The 24,411-nt window shown below is 45.9% G+C and overlaps 2 protein-coding genes across 3 annotated transcripts in view; one reads left to right on the forward strand and one right to left on the reverse strand.

Annotated features, from left to right (window-relative positions):
* LOC121848556 overlaps positions 1-3,551 on the reverse strand; it is a 35,465-nt gene extending 31,914 nt beyond the window's left edge. Inside the window, exon 1 of one of the 2 annotated variants that reach the window (XM_042333212.1) lies at positions 3,331-3,503. The gene's annotated coding sequence lies outside the window, so the exon portion shown is untranslated. Of the gene's footprint in view, positions 1-3,330 lie in introns of both variants that reach the window. The other variant, XM_042333213.1, reaches the window with a different exon arrangement.
* A 6,309-nt stretch (positions 3,552-9,860) lies between these two features.
* LOC121848591 lies at positions 9,861-19,215 on the forward strand. Its single transcript, XM_042333750.1, has 3 exons — positions 9,861-9,998; positions 15,095-17,220; positions 17,941-19,215. The coding sequence occupies exon 2, from the start codon at positions 15,111-15,113 to the stop codon at positions 17,202-17,204; it is 2,094 nt and encodes a 697-aa protein (XP_042189684.1). The 5' UTR covers positions 9,861-9,998; positions 15,095-15,110; the 3' UTR covers positions 17,205-17,220; positions 17,941-19,215.
* Positions 19,216-24,411: the final 5,196 nt, after the last annotated feature.

Raw genomic sequence — 24,411 nt, forward strand, 5'->3', positions numbered from 1 at the left:
TGCCACATAAAAGGTTGATCCACAAAATTAGGGTCCATGGAATTAAGGGGAATATATTAGCATGGATTGAAGAATGGCTAACGGGAAGAAAACAAAGAGTAAGGATAAGCAGATCCTTCTCAGATTGGCGGGATGTGACTAGTGGAGTGCCACAAGGATCAGTGCTCGGGCCTCAACTATATCAACGATCCAGATGAGGACATCGAACTTAATATATCCAAACTAGGAGGGAGAGTAAACACCGAGGATGACATTTAAAAAGTGCAACAAGATAGAGGTAGGCAAGGTGAGTGGGCAAATAGGTGGCAGATGAAGTATAATGTAGGGAAGTGTGAAGTCATCCACCTAGGTAGCAAAAACAGTACAGCAGATTATTTTTTGGAAGGGGAGAGACTAGATAGTGTTAGCGTTCAGAGGGACTTGGGTGTCCTTGTACACCAGTCACAAAAAGTTAATTTGCAGGTACAGCAAGCAATCAGGAAGGCTAACGGTATGTAAGCGCCTTGGGACGTCCTCCCTACGTGAAAGGCGCTCTATAAAATGAAATCTTGTTGTTGTTGTTGGCAATTATTACAAAAGGGTTAGAATATAAGAGTAGGGAAGTCTTGCTGCAACTGTATAGGGCCCTGGTGAGACCCCACCTAGAGTATTGTGCACAGTTTTGATCTCCTTATTTAAGAAAGGATGTACTCGCCTTGGAGGGGGTACCATGTAGATTCACTGGGTTGGTACCAGGGATGAGGGGGATGAGTTATGAGGATGGGTTGAGCAATTTAGGCCTATATTCTCTGGAATATAGAAGAATGAGAGCTGATTTTATAGAAACCTATAAGATTATTAAGGGACACAACAGAATAGATAGTGGGAGACTTTTTCCCCTGGTTGGAGAAACTTATAACCAGGGGTCACAGTCTTAAAATTAGGGGTAAACCCTTTCGCACTGAGTTGAGGAAAAACTTCTTCACTCAGAGGGTAGTGAATTTATAGAATTCTCTACCCCAAAGGGCTGTAGATGCTCAGTCCTTGAACATATTCAAGACTGAGATTGATAGATTTCTTGTGGATGAAGGGATTAAGGGATATGGGGATAAGGCGGGAAGGTAGAGTTAGAATAGATCAGCCATGATCTTATTGAATGGCGGGGCAGGCTAGAGGGGCTGAATGGCCTACTGTTGCTCCTAATTCTTATGTTCTTATGTCAAGTGCTTCTCACACCCATCTCTGAGTGCGGGGAGACAAAGCTGATTCAGTCAGTCACATTAACAACAGCTTCACCCTCTCCAGGGCAACTCAGTGTTTTCTGTAAACAGTAGGTGTCAATTAGCCATTCAGCAACTCATGTGTGTGTGTGTGTGTGTGGGGGGGGGGGGGGGGGGGGGGGGGGGGGGGGGGGGGGGGGTGGGGGAGGTGGTGGCATATGAGACACACTTCAATCATTGTTTTGCCCACAAAAATACAGTCGATTAATTTTATAATTAATTATATTATTAATTATATTATTCATTTATAATTATGTTATGATAGTATATTCTGTGAAGTGCTTTGAAACGTCTTGAAGACGTGACACAGCCCTGTGTCAAATGAGGGGGTTGTTACTCCCGGAAAGCCATCTGCTAATTGACTAACAACCGGGTTCCTACTCACCGCTGGTAAACAGTGTGGAGTAAGGAAATTGCCTAAGGTTTCGCCCTGGCAGGAATTGAACCCAGGTCTCTCGCTTGTGAGGCGAGGGCTCCAGCCACCGAGCTACAGGATCCACGTAATATATCTAATAAAAGGCTCCATGAGGGAAAGGATTAGAAGCTGCTCTGTAATCTGATACCCTTTTCAACTGCTTTTGGCCCCAGTGCCATCTCCCACAGTTCTGAGTGTGTAACCTGAGGTTGGGGTGAGGCTGGGACCGTGTGTGTGTGTGTGTGTGTGTGTGTGTGCGCGTGTGTGTGTGTGGGTGGGGGGGATGAGGTCGGAGTCTAAAAACCTCCTGTCTTGGCTAGTCGCAAGCACTTTGGGACAAGACTGCGAGCGGGAAGTTTACACTCATCCAGGCCTTGATGTCTGCCAGACAGTCTGATAGAACATCAGCAGACCTGGAGTTTGCACTGGAGGAGGCAAAGTAGATTTGCGTGTGATCTGCATACATGTGAAAGATTACGGATGCGGATGACATCACCCAGAGGGAGCATATAGACAAGGAAAAGAAGAGGGACAAGGATGGAGCCCTGGGGTGCACTCAGGTGACCGGGCAGGAGGAGAAACCATTGGCTGAGATGAAATGGAGGCAGTTGGTTAGGTAAGACCCAAACCATATGAGTGCAGTCCCACTAAGGTCGATGAGATTGGAGAGATGATGGAGGAGGATAGAGTGGTTGTCAATTGAGGCAGAGAGACCAAGGAGGAGGAGGAGGCAGAGGGAGCCCTGGTTATCAGGGGGAGTGGAACAGAGCCTGAGGAGAGAGACCAGTTGACTGTGTCTGCGAGCGGTGGGGAGAGAAGGGGGTTCTGAGACCAACGAGAAGCAAGCAGGAAGCATAAAAGGATTCTGGGAAAGAGATCGGGCAGAGTGTTGAAGAGAGTTGAAATGTACGGCTGAAATAAAGGAGCTGTTAAATCTGAACTGTGTTGTGGATTGACAAATAATAGTCATTGGTTTAATGTTTCATTAAAAGGATGGCACCACTAACAATGGAGCACACCACCAGCATCGCACTGAGGTATTAGCCTGGACTATGCCACAGAGCAAAGCTCCCTTTACCCTATCCATCCAGTACTCACAGGTACAGATCAGCCATGACCTAACAGAATGGCAGAATAGGCTCAAGGAGCTAAATGGCCTACTCCTATTCCTATGTTAGCAACAGCACTGGCTATAAACTGAGCAAAGCTCATACTACACTGCCCGTCCCGCACTGTGAGATCAGTGACTGAGATCTGCATTATTCTAGCACATGGATGAATTAATTAACGGGATGAATTAGATGGACCTTGGTCTTTTTTCATCAGCAATTACTATGTTCCTATGAAAGGAAGAAGTCCAGGACAGAGTAATGCACCAGTGGTGGCCAACCTTTATGGTCGGACAACAAAATATATTTTCTTAATTAAATATTTCTTGTGCTTTAAATCAAGAAATATTCAATTGAGATGAAACTAAAAACACACGACTGATAAACACAGACTTACCGAGGCTTGTGCAAATGTTCGGGGGCCGTTTCTTGACAGGTTGGCCAACACTGCTCTAACCTGACCTGCAATCCCAGGTCTGGGTTAGATACAGAGTAAAGTTCCGCTACACTGTGCGACCGGCATGCCGAGCTCTGGAGATGTACTTACGTGTGTGTTCTGAGCAGTTTGTTGTCACAAACAGTTGTTTGTGTGGATCTGGTAGAAGATCGGCAGCTGTGGAGTGTGAGGTGAGGAAGTTCTGGTTTGTGTGATGGGGTAAAGCCCAGTTTATATGGAGCTGCTCAGGGGGAGGCAACTGCAAGTCCTCCGGTGGATTGGCGGGAGATTGACGTCTGAGCAGATTGTTTGATTTCCAAAGAATTGCCGGACCCTCAAGGAAGTGTAATTCTCAAGAAAATAATTTTTATTGGAAACAGCTGGCATAAGGCCAACAATTCTTATCTCTTTCATGCTCTGGAGGTGGGGTGTGTGAGTAATGTGATAGAGTGGAGTCCTGCAGCTTAGTGGTTAGAGCGCTCACCCCTCAAGGCAGACACCTGGGTTTGATTCCTGGCAGGGAGAATTGTTGAGCAAGTTTTCTTTCTCCATACACCTCTGTTTATATAGCAGTAAGCAGGAAACCAGTTGGTAGTCAATTGGCGGTTTGCTTTTTCGAGGGTAATAAATTCTTTTTAAAAAAAAAGTCATGGTTGAAGAGTTAGATAATAATAATAATAATAATAATAATCCTTGCATTTGATATCCTTTTCACGTCGGGAGGATGTCCCAAAGCGCTTCACAGAACATACTGTAAAGTGAATTGACTGTATATTTGTGGGTGAACGCGGCAGCCGATTGCGCACAGCAATGTCCCACAAACAGTCGTAGATTGAAAATGACCAATTTCTTATTGTTTTTGGTTTTGGAGGGATTATTATTAGGCTCTGTGTGGAGTAAGGAAACTTGCCCAAGGTTTCACCCTAACCTGCCTGGAATTGAACTCAGGTCTCTCACTTGCAAAGTGAGTGCTCTAACCACTGAGCTACGGGACTCCACATCTTGAGACAGGACTTCAAGGAGGCAAGAGAGGGGGGAGGTGGAGGGATTGCGGGATAAAGTTTGAGAGTGTGGGAGCAGAGATGCTGAATGCCCAACCACCAATGGTGGGGCAGGAAGTGCGGGGGACCTGAAGCAGGCCGGTGTCCGCCAAGTGGAGGCAGTGGACAGGCTGATATGGGGTTAGGAGGTGGGAGAGGTAAGGGGGAGCAAGACCGTGGAGGGCTTTGAGCATGAGAACGAGGGTTTTGTACTTGATTCTCTGAGGAATGGGGAGCCAGTGAAGCCGGGCAGCAAGATTGGGTTGATAGGTTTCCGGAGTCCAGGTGCAGGAGATGACACGAGCTGCAGTTTTGAATACCATGCAGCTTGTAGAGGGAAGAGTTGGCAAGTCCAGTGAGCTGGCAGTTGGCGTAGTCATGCTGGGAAGTAATGAACGCGTGGATCAGGATCTCAATCACCTGTGGTGAGAGGCAGTGGCGGAGGTGGGCAATGTTACAGAGGTGGGGAAAGGTGCAATGGCTTATGGCATATATGTGGGTTTTGAAGGATGGGTGCGTGTCGAAAAGAACACCAAGGTTTTGTATTGGCTTGGTGCGGTGAAGAGGTGAACATGTATGTGAAGACATGAATAGTGATAATGTCAGCGGTTTATTCTATTTAGAAGAATTTAAAATTAGGAACCCGTGAACAGAGGAACCATAGTCACCTGTATTTTATGGTTTCAAGCTTGTTCACTTATTAAGGCAGAAAGACCTATAATTTCACATTGGTTCAATAATCATAGTTACAGTAGGCAGGGATACAACAAACAATGTTGGCTGTGTTGCTCCTGTGTAGCGATGTCACTGTGATGACAAGCCCAATATTCAAAAACAGAAGGCAAACATCTTGCTTCTCAGTTCTCTGGACTGGAAACGTTGACAATAGAAGGCGTTGGATAAAAAAAATGTTGTGTTTCAGCTGTATTCCTGTCCTATTGTCGTCTGTTCTTCTCTTTTGCTTTTTCCGACATTGCTGGAACTTTGAACAGTTGAGGTGGAGTGGCTGAGTCACAAAGTGGAAGCAATGTCCTGGTTCTCACCGGCTTGAATCAAGCACACATGATGAGCGATTCTGACTGAACAAAGTGTAGCTTAGCTCTACCTCCTCTATCATTGTCCTTTTTTAACATCAGGATAATTCATCCAAATTTGTACAATACCACCCACTTGTTTACAGGCTGGGAGTGTCCTTGTGTACAATACACACGAGGGAAGGGGGTTCCTCCTTGTGTCCTGGCTAACAATTCTCCAAATAAAAATAAAAATAAAAATTTGGTCAATAATTTTGTGGCTCTTTAATATTTGCAAATTGTTAGCCAGTTAACCTGCAAAATACGCAGTAACTGCACATTACAGTATACACTCCTTGTCATGTTCCGCCAATCAGAGAACGTTCCTTTTATCCCTACTCTCGTTTCCTGCCTCCCAACCACTTACCAATCCACTTCACAATGTTACCTCCGATTCCATGCACTTTCATTTTTGCTGATAACTTCTTGTGCAAAACTTTATCAATTGCCTCTGGAAGTCCACATAAATGACATTCATAGACACTCTCTTATCCATCATGTTAGAACTCCATTCAATAGTCCCTTCATCTCACTTCCTTCCTTGTCTCTTTCAAGGCCCATCTCAAGACCCTCTGTTTCACCATTCCTTTGGTCACCCTCCTACCCAAACCCTCCTACACCCTTTCTCTCCAAACCTCCTGATCCCAACCTACAGCACAGGTGCAAATCCTGACTGTTCAGCACTTTGGGATTTCCAGAGCTGAAGATGGAATGTTGATCTCGGGCCAGATAAACAACAACAACAACAACAAAATTACATTGTATAGCGACTTTCACATTGGGAGGACATCCCAAGGCACTGGTCAGTTGTTGTTTCAGATCTGAACTGGGGGTTGGGATTGTGGAAGGTGGAGGGCGGTGTTAGGCAGGTTCTTGAGATTGTTCTTGAAGAAGGCAAAGGAGGGGGCGAGGCAGAGGGAATGGGGGTGGAGTTCCAAACTGTAGGGGCAAAGTGACAGAAGGCCCACCAATTGTGGGGCGGGTGAGGTGGGAAACGTTAAGCAGGCCAGAGCCCGTTGAGCGTGGGGAGCAGGCAAGATGGTAGGGGTTTAGGACGTCACAGAGGTAAGGGGGGAGCAGGGCCATTGAGGGCTTTCAAGGTGAGGAGTAGGATGTTGAGCTGTATCCTCTGAGTAATGGGATGTCAGTGGAGTTGGACAAGAATGGGGGTGATAGGGTCATGGAGCCTGGTGCAGGAGAGTACACGGGCTGCAGAGTTCTGGATGATCTGCAGCCTATGGAGGGAGTAGTTGGAGAGGCTGACAAGCAAGGAATTTGCAAAGTCAAGCCTCAATGTTATGAATGCATGTATGAGGGTTTTGGTGGCCTGCGGTGTCAGACAGTGGCGGAGCCGGGCGATGTTGTGGAGGTGGGGAAGGCAAAGCGGGTCATGGCACAGATGTGGGCTAGAAAAGATAGTTGAGGGTCAAACAAGTTTCCAAGGTTCCGGACTATCTTAATAAAGTTGAGTGTGCATCCCTGGATGAGTGATGCTGTCAGAGTCTGAGATGTGGAGGCACTGACGGGAGCCAATAAAGAGGGTCTTGGTCTTGTTGACATTCAACTGAAGAAAGTTAGCTCTGATCCAGGACTTGATGTCTGACCTGAGGCAACCAAAAGGTTCGACCACCCTGGACTAGGCTAACACTCCGGGACCATTGTAACAGATGCCGCCCTGAGATGAGATGTTTTACCAATGCCCAACTACCTGTTCAGGTGGATGTTAAAGATGCCATAGCACAATTCAAAAAGAGAAGGGAGTTTTTCCCAGTGTCCTGCCCAACATCGCCCAAATAAAATTGGTCATTCTGGCTGTTTGTGAGCTGTTCCCATCCACATTCACCTACAAACCTATACACAACACACTTTACAGCAGCTCTGAACAAACTGCGGCCCTCAGGCCCATTGCGGCCTCAAGGATTTTTCAACATATTTGCAAGTGGGCAATGTGCAAATATGTTCAGTAAACGTACTTAGAATCACATTAACATCTAAATAAGTCACATTCATGTTGTGCTTGCTATTTGGAAATAATTGCAGAGCGAAGTATTGACTCGTAAACATGTCCCGTCTGTAAGCGTGTACATCAACCCCACATTAGGGATAGTCAGATGTCAGTTGTAACAGTGATACTCTTTTGTTTGACTTTCTACTGCACATATGTGGTATGACCCGCACAGCCTTCCTCTTCGCTTTGGCTCTGCCACTGCCTCTCCCCTTAGGCTGCCAAACTCATCCATGGATTTGTCACACCTGGACTTGACTATGACAACTCCATGTTTGTCGGCCTTCCCAACCCTTCCCTCTACAAGCTGCAGATCATTCAGAACTCTGCAGCTCGTGTCCATTCCTGCACCGGGCTCCACGACTATGACCCCCACTCTCTCCAGCTCAGCTCAAAATTCCTGACTGTCCAGTGGCTTGGGATGTCCTCCCAACAAAATGACATTTGTGTAGTGCCTTTCACATTGGTAGAATGTCCCAAGGCGCTGAACATTCAGGGATTTGGACCTGAGCTCGGAGTTGGGATAAGGGAGGGTGGAGGGCAGGAAATGTAGGATGGCTGAAGAGGAAACTGTTGAAATGGGTCTTGAAGGAAGGAAGTCAAGGGTAAGGTGGAGGGACTGGAGGATGGAGCTGCAGAGAGTGGGAGCAGAGTGGCTGAAGGCTGGGCTTCCAATGGTGGGACAGGTGAGTCAGGGGACGTGAAGCAGTTCAGAGTCTGCGGATTGGATTGAGCGGGCAGTTTTGTAGGGGCTTGGGAGGTTGCAGAGGGTGGGGATAGCAAAGCCATGGAGGGCTTTGAAGGTGAGGACCAGGATGGTGATCTGTATCCTCTGTGTGATGGGAAGTCAGTGGAGTCGTGCGAGGATGGGTGTGATAGGGTTGCAGAGTCTGGTGCAGGAGAGGACATGGGCTGCACAGTTCTGGATGATCTGCAGTCTATGGAGGGAGGAGTTGGAGAGGCCAACAAGCAGGGAGTTTGCATAGTCAAACCTGGATCTTATGAATGTGTGCATGAGGGTCTCGGCGGCCTGCAGTGTGAGAGTGGTGGAGCTGAGAGATGTTGAAGATGTGGGGAAGGCAAAGCATGTCATGGCACAGATGTGCACTAGAAAGGATAGTTGAGGGTCAAACAATACACCAAGGTTCTGCACTGACACAGTGAGGTGGAATGTGCATTCTTGGATGGGAATGTTGTCAGTACCTGAGATGTGGAGGCACCGATGGGAGCCAATCAGTTGGGCCTCGGTCTTGTTGCTGTTCAACTGTAGAAAGTTGTCTCCATCCAGGACTTCATGTCTGACAAACATTCTGCCAGGAATTCTGTTAGCAGTGGTCCGAGAGTCGAGGGTGGAGGCAGAGAGCTCGAGTTGGTTATCATCTGTATACATATGCAGACCCCATGTCTGCATATAATGTCACCAGGAGGGAGCATAGAGATATTGAAGAGGAGGGGACTGAGGACAGAGCCCTGAGGAATGCTGCATGAAACAGTGTGTGGGACTCGGGGAGAAGCGGTTTGTGGAGATCAAGTGGAGGCGGTGAGACAGAAAGGATCTGAATCATTCAAGTGAGGAATCATGAAGGTTGAGGTTGAGAGGAGAGGCAATGGAGGAGAATAGAGTGATCAACGGTATTGAAGGCAGCAGGGAGGTCAAGGAGTACTAGAAGGCAGAGGAAGCCCTGGTTGCAGATGGACAAAATGTCATTTATCACTTTAACCAAGGCTGTTGCTGTGCTGTGGGAGGGGATCGTGAAGGGAATGGCGTGTGAGGAAGGAGGGAAGCTGGGAATTAATGACTCGATCCAGGCCCTTGGAAAGGAAAGGGATGTTGGAGATGGGGCAGTAATTTGAGAGCAGAGATAGGTCTGGGTGTGTTTTTTAAGGATAGGAGAGATGACGGCTGTTTTTAGAGGGGTGGGAATGGTGCCAGTGGCCAGGGAGAGGTTTATGATGTCAGTGAGTAGAGGGGCAAAGAGATGGATCTGGGAGGTAAGGAGAGGGATAGGGATGGTGTCGAGGGAGCAGGTGGTTGTTTTCATGTGGGTTATAAAGTAAATTGACTGTATATTTTGTGGGCGAAACAGGGCAGCCAATTACACACAGCAGTGTCCCACCAACAGTTGTGAATTGAAATGATCAATTAATTTTTTTAAAAAGGAATTATTAACCCCGGAAAAGCGATTCACTAATCGACTAACAAACAGGTTGCTGTTCACTGCGAAGGGGTTAAGGAAACTTGCTCAACATTTCTCCCTGCCAGGAACCAAACCCAGGTCTCTGACTTGCGTGGCAAGTCCATAACCACTAACCTGTAGGACTCCACTCTATCACATTACTCACACACCCCACCTCCAGAGCATGAAAGAGATAAGAATTGTTGGCCTTATGCCAGCTGTTTCCAGTAAAAATTATTTTCTTGAGAATTACACTTCCTTGAGGGTCCGGCAATTCTTTGGAAATCAAACAATCTGACGTCAATCTCATGGCCAATCCACCGGAGGACTTGCAGTTGCCTCCCCCTGAGCAGCTCCATATAAACTGGGCTTTACCCCGTCACACAAACCAGAACTTCCTCACCTCACACTCCACCAGCTGCCGATCTTCTACCAGATCCACACAAACAACTGTCTGTGACAACAAACTGCTCAGAACACACACGTAAGTACATCTCCAGAGCTCAGCATGCCAGACGCACAGTGTAGAGGGTTTGGTTCTCAGTCTCTAACCCGCAGTGATCCTGAAGCAGTCATCAAGCTGCTGAATGACTGTCTCTCCACAACCTCCAATTCCCTGGCTCCCATGAAATCCAAGGCTCCTTCCAAATCCACCCGCTCCCCCTGGTACAAAACAGTCATCACCGCTCACTTAAAACCAAACCCTGATGCTTGAACGCAGATGGCAGATATCCGGTCTCCTGATTCACTGCCAGCTGTGACTCGAGCACCTCCACACCTACAGCCTCTCCCTGTCACAGGTTGAAACTGACTATTACTCCAAAGTCATCCTGGAGGCTAAAACGACCCAATGACACTGTTTTCCATTGTCCATCACCTCCTTTGCTCCTGTTTCTCCCTCCTCCCTTTCAATCACCCACATGAGGTTCCCCACTTGCTGCATTGGCCCACCCAGCTGCTGGTCACTGGTCACCTGTGGGGTGCACCAGGGCTCCATCCTTGGCTGCCTTCTTTTCCTCATCAATATGCTCCGGACCTTACCTCAAATGCAGCCAAAACCCTCGTGCAAGCCTTTGTCACCTCCCTCCTCGATTACTCAAATGCACTCCTCGCCGGTCTCCCCAACTCCACTGTTAAAAAATACAGCTGATTGAGAATTCTGCTGCCTACATACTTACCTGGACCAAGCTTCGTACCCCCATCCCACCAGTCCTGGCCACGCTCCACTGGCCTCCCATCACCAAACGATCGACTTCAAGATTCTCACACTCTAACCTTGTTATATAAGTGCAAGTTGTAGTTGTAACCCTGACCTGGGCCTGGGGAATGGACAGTGTAGAGGGATATCTTTCCTTCATTCCTAACCCTGGCCTGAGAGTATGGTTGGCCAGTCTAGAGGGAGCTCTTCTCTAACCTGTTGCAGGAGTGTGGATGGACAGTGTAGAGAGAGCATTACTCTGTCTCTTTCCTTAACCCGGGAGTGTGGCTGGACAGTGCAGAAGAAGAGTTACTCTGTCTGCTATGATGACCCAGATTGTGGACAGACAGAGAGCCCTACTCTATCTCTAAACCATGCTGCAGATAACCTGTGGGCCAATTTGCTGCCATGTACACCCACACAATACAGAGTCACTACACTACACATTGTGTGGTTTGGAAGATCATTCCAATGTTAAAGTTGCTTTGTTAAATACAAGGTTTGTTATTACTATTATCTATCTGTGCTATAGCTGACCTGGGACTACTGGACAGTAGTGTAGAACAATAAGATATTGCATTTATACAGTGCCTTTCACATCAGGAGCATGTCACAAGGCACTGGGACTTCAACAGTTGCGCTGAGTTGGGGGTTAGATTTAGGAGATTTGGGAAGGGAAAAATATTGAAGCTGCAGATATAGAGATCTTTCGATGGGTCTTGAAGGAAGTGAGAGAGGAATGATTCATAGGGACTCTGGGATACAGTCCCAGGGAGTGTGGCAGATAGGTTGTAATCCTGACTGGGCAGTGTGGAGCGGGTAGGGCGGGGGCAAGGCTAGTGCCCGCTGAGTGGAGGAAGTGGGAAGATTGACAGGTTTAAGAAGGCTGCAAAAAAAACAGCAATTTTAACGAAATATAAACAATATAAATTGTATTTATATTTTGCTTTTCATGTCGGGAGGATGTCCCAAAGTATTCGACAGTGAAGGATTTGCACTGTGCTGGGGATTGGAGTTAAGGGGGTTAAGGGCCAGGGGGTGGGATAAAAATAATAATAATAATAATAATCCTTGCATTTGATATAGCACTTTTCACATCGGGAGGACGTCCCAAAGCGCTTCACAGAACACACTGTAAAGTGAATTGACTGTATATTTGTGGGCGAACGCGGCAGCCAATTGCGCACAGCAATCTCCCACAAACAGTCGTAGATTGAAAATGACCAATTTATTATTGTTTTTGGTTTTGGAGGGATTATTATTAGGCTCTGTGTGGAGTAAGGAAACTTGCCCAAGGTTTCACCCTCTGCCTGGAATTGAACTCAGGTCTCTCACTTGCAAAGCGAGTGCTCTAACCACTGAGCTACAGGTAGGAGGATGTCCGAAAGAACCAGATAGAGAGAGAGGGGGAGAATCAGAGGGAGAGAGAACAAGGATGAGATGGGATGGACTGAAGTGCCTTCTTCATCCAAACCAAGCTTGTGATCTACTGAGTCCACATATCCCTGTAGTGCACGTGGGAGGAGTGAACACTCTTTCCCCAGAGAGACACATCCTGCTCACATAATCTCAGAGAGTGAATGTGGGTGAGTCCAATGGGCAAAAATATAAGATGGTGAATGGCACCTTTCACATCAAGAGAGACGAGAGCATTTAGTATCTAGAATTTCTTCATGCAGAGGGTGGTGAAGGGAGTGAGTGGAACTCGCTCCTGGATGCCATGGCTATAATAATATAATAATGATAGTCTTTGCATTTGATATAGTGCTTTTCACGTCTTCTCGACGTATCAAAGCACTTCACAGACTATGCTGTAAAGTGAATTGACCGTATATTGGTGGGCGAAACGCGGCAGCCAATTGCCCACAGCAGTGTCCCACAAACAGTCGTCGGTTGAAAATGACCAATTTATTATTGTTCTTTGCTTTGGAGGGATTATTATCAGGTGTGTGGAGTAAGGAAACTTGCCCAAGGTTTCGCCCTACCTGGAATTGAACCGAACCCAGGTGTCTCGCTTGCAAGGCGAGTGCTCTAACCACTGAGCTGCAGGTCTCCGGTTGAAGGAAAAAGCATCAACTTATTTAAGAGAAACTTTATAGACAAAAGGGAGGAAGGGTTTAGAAGAGGGTAACAGAGGAGTTTAGGAGTCGGAAATAGAGGGGTGGAGAGAAGGATTTAGGAGAAGGTCATAGAGGAGTGTAGGAGAGGGAAATAGAGGAGTTGGGATTTCCGATCCCGTGGTTCGGAAATATAACTCGACAATCCAAATATGGTGTAGCAAGGTTTATTATGAACAAAGTGAACACCACTTACATTAATAAGTATGCTATAAATGTCTATCACATCATACTACCAGTCTTTGTAGACATTCACAGGACACCTTTCTTTTCCTCCTGAAAGGTACCCCTTGGCTCTGGTCTCTCTCTCTCACTCTCTCTCTCTCTCTCTCTCGGGAACCTTCTTGTCCTTCCTTTCATTCTTAGAGGTGGGCTAGTAATACTCTTTCTCAAGTGTCTTTTCCTAGGGCCTCCCTCCCTACTTCTGGTACTGCCATGTACTCAGGTTAATCAATCATTTGGCTTGGTGCCAGCCTGATTGAGTCTTGATGAGGTCCTGAATAAGATAGGAGATTGATCAGTTTAGGTCTGTATCTGGCGTTTATTTATTTTGTTATGTACGTTCCTTTTAAATGACTGGTTGTCCCTTATCAATATCTCGGGATGGTACCAAAGTCCTCCAGTTTAAACAACTTACTCGTTAGTTCGCTATTCTGTTAGTTGGCAGTCCCTGTTAGAATGTAGAGACATATTGTTAAGCTGAGATCCTGTGTCGACCGGTACTTTGGTCCGTTACTGCTATAGGAATGTGGGTTTGGTTATACCCTGACAAGTGGTGACCTCGTGCCCTTTTTCAAGGCTATCTTGTTATTCCTTCAAAACCAGAGAGAACCAGATGTGTCCTGTCCCATGACCATCAGTATTTTCTCCATTCTACATTTGTTCATTAATGTTTCATTATTATTAGACTACAACTTCTATAATCTAACAGACAGATGTGGGAGAGGGTAATGGAGCGGAGTAGGAGGGGGCAATAGAGTGGTATAGGAGAGGGGAAGAGAGGGGTGTAGGAGAGGGTAATAGAGGGGTTTAGGAGAGGGTAATAGAGGGGTGTAGGAGAAGGTAACAGGGATGTAGAGGAAGATAATAGAAGGGGGTAGGGGAGCGGAACAGAGTGGTGTAGGAAAGACTAATAGAGGCGTTTATCATATATGTCTTATGCAAAGTTAAGTACAAGTTGGATTTTATATAACTGATAACAAATAAGTACTGAGTTGGCTGGTGACATTAAGGCCAGCTTTCTGTACCATGTCTAATCCATGCATAAAAGCTATAATAACCTTTCTTTCCATATACAGTTCTGCACACTGCTGTACCTCGTGTGCACAAAACATATCCTTTGCAATGAATTGCACAACACAACAGGTTTCAACACAGAACCCATTTATTAGAATATAAACTGTTATAAAGTCAAACAGTATTAACACTGTAACTGAATTATCAATCACTTTTTAAGAAAATGATGAATCAGACATAAACCCTCAATTCACTCTGCCTGATCTCCCCCATTCAATGTCTGTGGTTTCAAATCGAATTTGGAGCCCATGTCCTTTGGTTCTATTTCAGGATTTCCTTTGCAAAATTGGAGAATCTGGAAGTTCTGCTCAGTCCTTGTCAGTAAATAACATTTAGTTGGGCTGTCTGGATTGCCTGATGCCATGATGGTTGGTCAAAGCCTTGTTTTATGTACTTGTTCACTGTTCTGTATTGGGCATGTGGTCCTTTGGTAATGCAGATGGTGAATACGTATGACGAGTGGGGAATTAGGTTCCTGTGACTGTCTCACATGGAGCTCTGCGTTTGCTGATTCAAGGCCGATCAGTGTGCATGCATAAGGCTCCGCTTCACTCTCCACGTAATCAGACATTCCTCCCTCCCCACCCACCCCATGTTCTCAATTGAAGCTCTTTCCTCACTCAGCATCAGCTCCCCCCACCCCCCTCCGCTCCCATCCAATTTCCTATACCTTCACTTTCATCATTTCCCAAATGAATCCCACCACCACTCCCTTGGCCCCATCCCTACAGCCCAGCTCCACTTCATTGCCCCGAACCGACATCAACCTCTCGTTGGCCACTGTCACCGTTCCCACCTCCTTAAAAATAGCTGTCATTACCCCCACTCTCAAAAATCTTCCCTTGACCCATCACTGCCATCCCATCTCCAACTCTCCTTTTCTTTCCAAGGTCCAAGCTCTATCCCCAGGGCAACGCTATAAATACAGTTGCTGTTTGTTGACAGTTTTACAAAACTGTTTATTTGCAGTGACCAAGTGGACACCATGACAACTGAAACTAACACTGTGGCCATGATCAACAACACCCTGAGAAAGATCTCCAAGGCTGACAATGTCAGACAAGACACGGCATTAATGATGAAGCCCTACAGCAACTGGGAAGAGTTCTTGATGCCAGCACCCATCGCTGTGTCCATTTTAGGTGAATTGATATTCATTTCAGCAAAGGATGACTTTCCCATCGATCAGAACATGCCCAAAGATGGCTACCAGTACATTAGATACCCCCAGTCGTTCCGTGCTTGTCTGGTGCAAGTCAGCAACCAAGGGTGGGAGGCGTTCAACGAAGCCCACAAGAACATGGATGGCATACGGCTTCACTCTTTGACCATTCCAAACCATATAAAGAACTCGGTGAGGATCCTAATGCAAGGAAATAAAGACATGATTCACACACTCCTCCCTAAAGTACTGAGGAATGTTAGCTCATCGGCAGAGTCCTGCCTGAGTCTGGCAACATCTGTGGAGACCAAGTTTAATGCAGTGATGGTTCTGGTCAATGAGCTGTTGGAGGCCTGCACTAACTCAAGAGGTGCCCATGAGCAGAGCCTGGAAGAGGTCAAAATGAAAATGAAAGAATATAAAGTCAAAGAAGAGTCCGCAAAAGCAATGAAAGAAATGACACTGAATCAGGAGAAGTTAATGAAGAAACAGATGGAACAATGCCAAGAAGATTACAAATCAGCACTTAATTCTATGCCCAGTGGCTGGGAAGTTCTAGGAATGAATTTTGTTGACGGATTATTGAATACTGTCAACACCATCACCTCTACACTACCATCCATTATAAAAGGCTTCGCAGGAGTCTCTGATAGCACATCAAATGGACCCCATTCGCCACCGCTCTCTGGCAATGACTTACTAAAGTCAGTCAAAATCTTGAACAAAGGCAATGAGGTTTTGAATTGGATTACCCGTCTTGAAGACTTAGTGACCAAGGATCAGAAAATCGACATGAAACTTGTGATTAACCAGAAAACTGGGGACTTGAATACAGACTGGGCGAAGGGTCAATTAGTCAAACTGAAAAGTGAATTTGAACAGGAGGAAGACAGTCAGCCTAAACAGAGGGCCATGGAGCTGATCAACCAGGCCATTTCGGTTTATAGCGAGTTTGATAACCTGAACAATAACCCAGAGGATGAGAAGATGATGAGCAAGATCATCTCGCAGATAAATCCAGTCTGTAACAAAGCGCGCAAGTTCAGCACCTACTGCGCAGCAGCGAATAACTCTTCCGGGTTAAATGTCCAACCACCACAGATGGCAAAGGCAGACAGCGAGGAAAGCACTGGCCGGGTAGGCGCTGGTACTGCAGCTGTAAGAAACGCCAGGTTCAAAATCCAACAGACGACATCGATGTTCCAGAAATCACAGGAAAGTTACGAAAAGAGCTTCCAAAACCTGATGAGAAGCAACAAGGAACTGGCAGAAATCTTGGCTGGGATGAGGAGGTGTGAACTGAAGGAAATAGACTTTGAGACAACCATTCAGATCCTCATGAAAGGACTTGATGCCTTGGGGAAAGTTAAAGAGCAGTGGGCCAAGATGATTTGTTTCTTCCAGATGTTATGCAATCTGATTAAACTTTGTCTTGAGTCTGTCAAGAATTTTGTCTCCTACACTGAGACGGCTTCCGAGCTTCCTCTATATTCTATGGCCTCTTTCATGAAAGATATGATCTATACAGAAGCGTTTCAGGCTACTAACATCATCAACATGGTCCATATGATTTCTGATTCCTACGTAGAAATATCTAGTGAGTTTCTGATGGATCGAGTGAGCAGTTTGGGAAGACTCATCGCTTTGGATCCAACAAAAGATGGGAATAAATTTGACGTTGAACGTAATAAGTTACATAGTGACTGTGACAAGGCTTCCAAAGGGATACAGGAGCTGATAATTCGGAACAAGGAGGAGTACAGCAGGAACCTGGAGAGCAGAGTCAAGACAATCAATGAAAACCTGGAGGCCGTGCTCCCTCCTGTGTCTGTAGAAGAGAAAAAGATGATTGAGTACACAGTGAATCAGGGAATGGACGAAGCGACTAAAGACATGTCAGATGACATTGATATCTAAAGATAAAGGATTACAGGTAATTATAATCCTCACATTGATACGATGCCTTTCACATCAGGAGGACGACTCAAAGCTTTTCAGAGGAATTACTGTCAGTAATAATGATAATAATAATCCTTGCAATTGATATAGCGCTTTTCATGGCTTCTGGACATCACAAAGCACTTCACAGAAAATACAATAAAGTGAATTGACTGTATATTTGTGGGCAAAACACGGCAGTCAATTGTGCACAGCAGCGTCCCACAAACAGTTGTGGATTGAAGTGACCAAATTATTGTTGTTTCTTTCTTGAGGGATTATTATCAGGTGTGGAGTAAGGAAACTTGCCCAAGGTTGCGCCCTGCTGGGAATCAAACCCAGGACTCTTGCTTGGAGATGGGTGCTCTAACCACTGAGCTACAGGACTCCATAGTGCAGTAAGCGCTTGTGATGCTACCCCACATGAAGGACAATCTATCAATGCAAGTTGTTATTGTTGTAATGAAAACGGGAGCTAATTTGCACAGAATAATATCTCACAAACAGCCATGGAGTTTTATCTGGGGATTTTCAGCCCCAGTGCTGCAATGACACATCAGCCTAAACTGTAACGTTCAAACCCTCTATGTGGGGCTTCAATCACAACCTACTAACTCCGAGGCCTGGGCCTACCAACTGTGCCAGGCCCACCCCAGGTACTGGGGATGTTTCACACCAAAATGTTCATCTCTTCTCTTTGTTTTCATTCTTGCAGTTCCTTCAACTTTCAGCCATTGCTGCCGTGACTGAACCATTGAGAAAGAGGCTTCACCGGACAATTCACACACTGAAAACTTCAGCCTTCCCACCGGACAAACAGAGAGGACAACTCACTCCATTGTTACATTCTTACACGTGCTCAGTGATTTGAGTCAGATAACTCCTCATTCCAGTTAGTTTAAATCTTTGCAGTCATCGTTCCCATAATAACATTTGATACAGAGCCATTCACATTAGGACATCCCAAAGCACTTTTACAGGTTTCACTGTAATATCTCGTGACCGTATATTTTTTAATAACCAAATTACACACAGCAACAAACAGCCATGAAGTGAATACATTTTATTTGGGGTTTGTTGGCTGAGTGAAACTCCCTTCTGCCATTGGACCTTTAATGCCAGCAATGCACTCCCCCCGGGCACTGTACTAAAGTGTCAGCCTGGACTGTGAGCTCAAAATCCCAACATGGGTTAGAAACTCACAACCTCTGACTCAGACAAAAGTGCTGCCAACTGAGCCCAGCTGACACCAATGTGCTGGCGGGCACCAGGTTGCTTGTGACCTGCTGTCATTTGGCTAATCTGGTGTATCACTGAAGAGCTGCCCATTCTCTCTGAGCGGGAATCAGCGGCAGGTCAATGGCAAGAGGCCCTGTGTCACTGCCCACTCAGTGCAAAGGACCAGATCCATCACTGAAATGTTCACAGTAACTTCTCTCCATGGTTCAGTCACTGTTCAGGTTAAAAGGAGCTAGAGAAGGGAACCTGACCCTCATCCATTACTGAATCAGGTTCGCATCTCATGCTTTCACTAGTAGAACTTTCACCAACGCTTTTCATGTTAGAAACACGCAATAGCTTCAACATTAAATGATATTAGCAAATAAGAGATTATCAGATTCTTACACATGTGATGGGCCATAGGCAATGAGTGGCTTCTGCACATGCTTCATCATTCAGCCTCCTTCTCTTTCCATCTCTCCTCATGGCTGTCTGTCTCTTTATTCCCATAGCTCTATTTCTGATCCTCTTTCACTATATCTCGGGGAGTGGAGGCAGGGGGGGTAAGCAGAGTCTCCCCGGGCCTGAGCTGTCATTGAACGTCAGAATCATGTCCACCATCTGTGACATCTCGATAGTCCAGTTCCTCAGCGAGTCAGCTCCGCAGTACTCCAGTTCACTGCTATTTGGAGCAGCAGAACATTCACTGAGAACTGGGATTCTTCACACTCAGCTTCTGTTAAACGCTGCAGATTTTAGCTGGTTAAATTCCAGCAGTTACACCAATGCACACCTTGGCTTCCCCAAGCCTTGGCTTTTGCCAACCTGAGCCTAGAACTCTCCAGAGTTAGGTGAGCAGGATGTGTCTCTCCGAGGAGCTGCACACATTCCATTCCAAGTTTAGCTGGAATGCATGGAATTCTCTGAGTGGGATACTCTCAAGCACAGTGATGGGTTTCTGAATGTGTTAGCACCCGCCGACCAAAATATACATCATTCTGTGTACCGTACTCTTTATCTCTTTCCAGTTTTCTCTCTCTTTCCATCTGCTGATTCTTTACTGATTGTTTGCTTCCATCCACCCATACCCCTTTCTGTCTCTCCATATTCCACATGCTTTCACTCTCTTGCTCTATCTATCTCCCTGTCTCTCAGGTTTGAAGGAGGACTTGTCTCCAGAAGCTGCATTATTAACTCATTGAATGGGAAATTGAATCAATAATTGTGGAAAATATTGTTAAAAGGTGGTGGGAAATAGCAGAGAAGGGGTTGGGATGAGTAACTCCAGTGGAGGACTTCACACCAACACAGGCCGATTGGCCTCCTCCTGTCATGTAATGTCTATGATTCCAGGGTGGGGAACAATAACACTGGGTGTAGTGCCATGTGCAGCTTTTGTAACCAATGCTCTGCCTACCAGTCATGTATGATGTTACTGTGTATGAAATAAAAGACTAAATGTGCTTCTAGATGTTGCCAGGCCAGTTGCAGGCTGATGGATCAGGACATATGATGTACACTAGGATTGGAGCCTGTGATCTGTGACCTGTCTGGACCCTCTATAGTCATTAAATAAGTCGCTGTCACTATTTCACTCTGTGTCCAGTCGCTGTCTGCTTGTGTCTGTTCTGCTCTATGTGTGTCTGCATTCTCACCCGTACTAAACTCTACCCCATCACACCAGTTTTAATCAAGCTTCACTGGCTCTCCATCACTGAACGGGTCGATTTCAAGATCTTAACACTCAACTTCTAATCCCTTCATGCCCTGACATCTCCCTACCTCTCCGACCTGCTTACCCCTCCACCCACAACACGCTGCCTGCATTCGACTGTCTACAGCTTTGTGCATATCCCTCGTGCCCTCCGTTCCACCAATGGTGGAACAACCTGGGCATCTTGTTCGACCCTCAACTGTCCTTTCTTCCCCATATCTGTGCCATAACCCACTCTGCCTGTCTCCACCTCTGCAATATTGCCCGACTCCACCACAGCCTCACTCCTCAGGCCACCAAAACCCTCATTCACGCATTCGTCACCTCAAGGCTTGACTATGGAAATTTCTTCCTTGTCGGCCTCCCCAACTCCTCCCTCCACAAGCTGCAGATAATCCAGAACTCTGCAGCTCATGTCCTCTCCTGCACCAACTCCAGGAACCAATCACGCCCATCCTCGCCTGACTGCACTGGGTCCCCATCTTTCAGAGGATAGAGTTCAAAATCCTTGTCCTCACTTTCAATGCCTTCCATGGCATTGCCCTCTTCCACCTCTCTGACCTGCTAACCCTCTATGAACCTATCCACTCCCTCCATTCAGCAGGCTCTGGCCTGCTCCATATCTCTCTGCCATGTGTCGCCCATTTTATCATTCTGTCTATGTCTTCCTGCAGTTGGCTCCAATCCTTCTCACTGTTTACCACCCGACCTAACTTTGTGTCATCTGCAAACTTGTAGATGGTGGTTACTATACCCAAGTCCAGATCATTTATGTATATTAATTAGAGCAGTGGTCCTAATACCGATCCCTGGGGGACACCGCTGTACACTTCCCTCCAGTCAGAAAAGCAGCCGTTCACCACAACTCTCTGCGTCCTCCTGGGACGTCCTCCTGACGTGAAAGGCGCTTTATAAATGGAATCTTGTTGTTGCTGTTGTTGTTGCTTTCTGTCTCCCGGACAGTTCTGGATCCGCTGCCACTCTCCCTTTTATACCATGAGCTTCTATCTTTCTTACAAGTCTTTCATGTGGCACATTGTCAAATGCGTTTTACAGTCCATATAAACTACATCAACTGCACTGCCATCATCCACCCTCTCCATTACCTCATCGAAAAATTAAATTAGATTTGCCTTTAACAAATCCATGTTGGCTGTCCCTAATTAACCCATATTCTTCTAAGTGAAGATGTATTCTGTCCCGGATTATAGTCTCCAGGAGTTTCCCCACTGCTGATGTTAGGCTGTACTGGCCTGGAGTTCCCAGGTTTGTCCTTCTGCCCCTTTTTGTACAGAGGAGTAACATTGGCCACTCTCCAGTCCTCTGCCACCACTCCTGTGTCCAACGAAGATTGAAAAATTATAGCCAAAGCCTCCGCTATTTGTACCCGTCCCTCCCATGGTAACCTTGGCTGCATCCCGTCTGGACCGGGACACTTATCACCTTCAGCCCAGTCAACCTTTTCAGTACTTCCTCTCTGTTTATACTTATCCTGTCCATTTCCTCTGCCCTCTCCTTCGATACTGCGGCATTTGGTGCTTCCACAATAAGATTTCCCCCTTGGTCCTTAATTGGATCCACCCTACCTTTGACTAACCTTTTTCTCTTGATATGTTTGTAAAATATTTTAGGATTCCCTTTAATGTTACCCGCTAACCTTTTTTCGTATAACCCTTTTGCCCCTTTTATTTCCTTTTTCAAACCTCTTCTGCACTTCCTATATTCGATTTGGTTGTCTTCTGTATCTTGGGTTTGATATTTGTCATACACCTCCTTTTTCTGCTTCATTCCAGATACAATTACCTTCGTCATCCAGGGAGGTTTGGATGCCCTACTTTTCCCTTTAGTGGTAATGTGTTTATTCTGTCCCCGAGCTATCTCATCCTTGAAGACTTCCCACTGCTCTTTAGTTGTTTTACCTGCCAATCTTTCTTTCCAGTCCACCTTGGCTCGGTCCCTTTTTAACTCACTGAAATTTGCCCTCTTCCAATTGAATATCTTCCCCTTAGATGGTTCCTTGTCTGTTTCCATATGCACTCTGAATCTAATGATGTTGTGATCGCTATTGCCCAGATGCTCTCCCACTGAAACCTGCTCCACTTGCCCTACTTCATTCCCCAGAACTAGATCCAGCACTGCTTCCTTCCTCATTGGGCTGGAAACGTACTGATCAAGAAAGTTGTCCTGTATGCATTTTAGGAATCTTTCCCCCTCCTTGCCCTCTGCGCTGTTGTTTTGCCAGTCTATGTTGGGATAATTAAAGTCCCCCATTATCACGACTCTATTGGCCTTGCATCTGTCTGAGATCTGCTTCCAGATCTGCTCATCTACTTCCTTCCCATTATTTGGTAGTCTATAGTTTACCCCTACCAGCGTCACAGCTCCTTTTTTGTTCCTTAACTCTAAAAATGTTGTAACCATTCTGCCACTGTCCCTTTTACTGCATGGGCTTCAATTTTTCTAATTAGTTTATTATGTGGTGCGGGTGGGTTGTGGGGGTGGGGTGGCAGTGGGGAGTGGGGGTGTGGGGGTGGAGTGGAGGGGCGGTGGTGGGGTGGGTGTGGGGCTGGTTGTTGGGGTGTTAGCATCCAGTGTAAAGAGCTGTGAAACATTCCTTAAAAGAATGTGTCACAGTTTACAGTTAAAAAGGGGCAAAGAGATTGTATGAGAAAAGATTAGCGGGAACATAAAAGGGAACCCTAAGGTATTTTATAATAACAATAATAATAATCTTTGAATTTGTTATAGCGCTTTTCATGTTGGGAGGACGTCCCAAAGCGCTTCACAGAACACACTGTAAAGTGAATTGACTGTATATTTGTGGGCGAACGCGACAGCCAATTGCGCACAGCAATGTCCCACAAACAGTCGTAGACGTAGATTGAAAATGACCAATTTATTATTGTTTTGGTTTTGGAGGGATTATTATTAGGCTCTGTGTGGAGTAAGGAAACTTGCCCAAGGTTTCGCCCTCTGCCTGGAATTGAACTCAGGTCTCTCGCTTGCAAAGCGAGTGCCCTAACCACTGAGCTACAGGACTCCACGAGCATATGAAGAATAAATGAAGAACATGAAGCATATGAAGAATAAAAGGTTAGTCAAAGGTAGAGTGGGTCCAATTAGGGACCAAAGAGGAATCTCCTTGTGGAGGGGGAGGGCACGGCTGATGCACTCAATGAATAGTTTGCATCTGTCTTCATAAAAGAAGAGGATGCAGCCAATGCCACAGTATCAGAGGAGAGGGGAGAGAGATTAGATAAAATAAGAATAAACCAAGAGTAGGTACTAAAAATGTTGACTTGCTCAATGTAGATAAGTCACTCAGTCTGGACGGGATGCATCCTAGCTTCCTGAGGGAATAAGGGTGGACATAACGGAGGGTCTGGCCACAATCTTTCCATCGTCCTTGGACACCGGGCTGGTGCTAGAGGACTGGAGGGTTGCAAATGTTACCCCCCTGTACAAGAAGGGGCAGAGGCATGAACCCAGGAACTGCAGGCCGGTAAGCGTAACATCAGTAGTGAGTGGGGAAATTTCTAGCGCTATAATCCGGGGACAAATAAATTCTCACTGAGGAAAATATGTGTTGATAAAGGACAGTAAACATGGATTTGTTGAAGGCAAATCATGTCTAACAAACTTGATAGAATTTTTTGATGAAGTGAATTAAGAGGTTGAAGGTAGTGCAGTTGATGTAGTTTATATGGATTTTCAAAAGGCGTTTGATAAAGTATCACGTAAGAGACTTGTAGCAAAATAGAATACTTGGCTTTATAAATAGGGATATAGAATACAAAAAGTCAGGAAGTTATGATGAAATGCTGGATAGGCCTCAGCGAAGAGTAAATGTGTTCAGTTCTGGGCACCACACTTTAGGAAGTATGTCAAGGCATTGGAGTGGGTGCAAAGGATGGTACCAGAAATGAAGGACTTCATTCATTAGGAGAGGCTAGAGAAGCTGGGATTATCCTTCTTGGAGCAGAGAAGGTTAATTAAGGAGACTTAATAATAATAAATAATAATTATCCTTGCATTTGATATAGCGCTTTTCATGTCTTCTCATTTCTAAAGGATAAAGATTTCTAAAGATTAGAGGGATTAAGGGATATGGGGATAAAGCGGGCAGATGGAGTTAGGATAGAAGATCAGCCATGATCTTACTGAATGGCGGGGCAGGCTCGAGGGGCCAAATGGCCTACTCCTGCTCCTAATTCCTATGTTCCTAAACAAAGGGAGGTGAGGAGAAATGTT

This window comes from Callorhinchus milii, unplaced genomic scaffold, assembly GCF_018977255.1.
Source record: "Callorhinchus milii isolate IMCB2004 unplaced genomic scaffold, IMCB_Cmil_1.0 Scaffold3, whole genome shotgun sequence".
In the NCBI taxonomy this organism is placed as follows: domain Eukaryota; kingdom Metazoa; phylum Chordata; class Chondrichthyes; order Chimaeriformes; family Callorhinchidae; genus Callorhinchus; species Callorhinchus milii.

Coding starts and splice junctions, on each gene's coding strand:
- LOC121848591 (XM_042333750.1), top strand. CDS start 15,111: ATGACAACTGAAACTAACACTGTGGCCATGATCAACAACACCCTGAGA.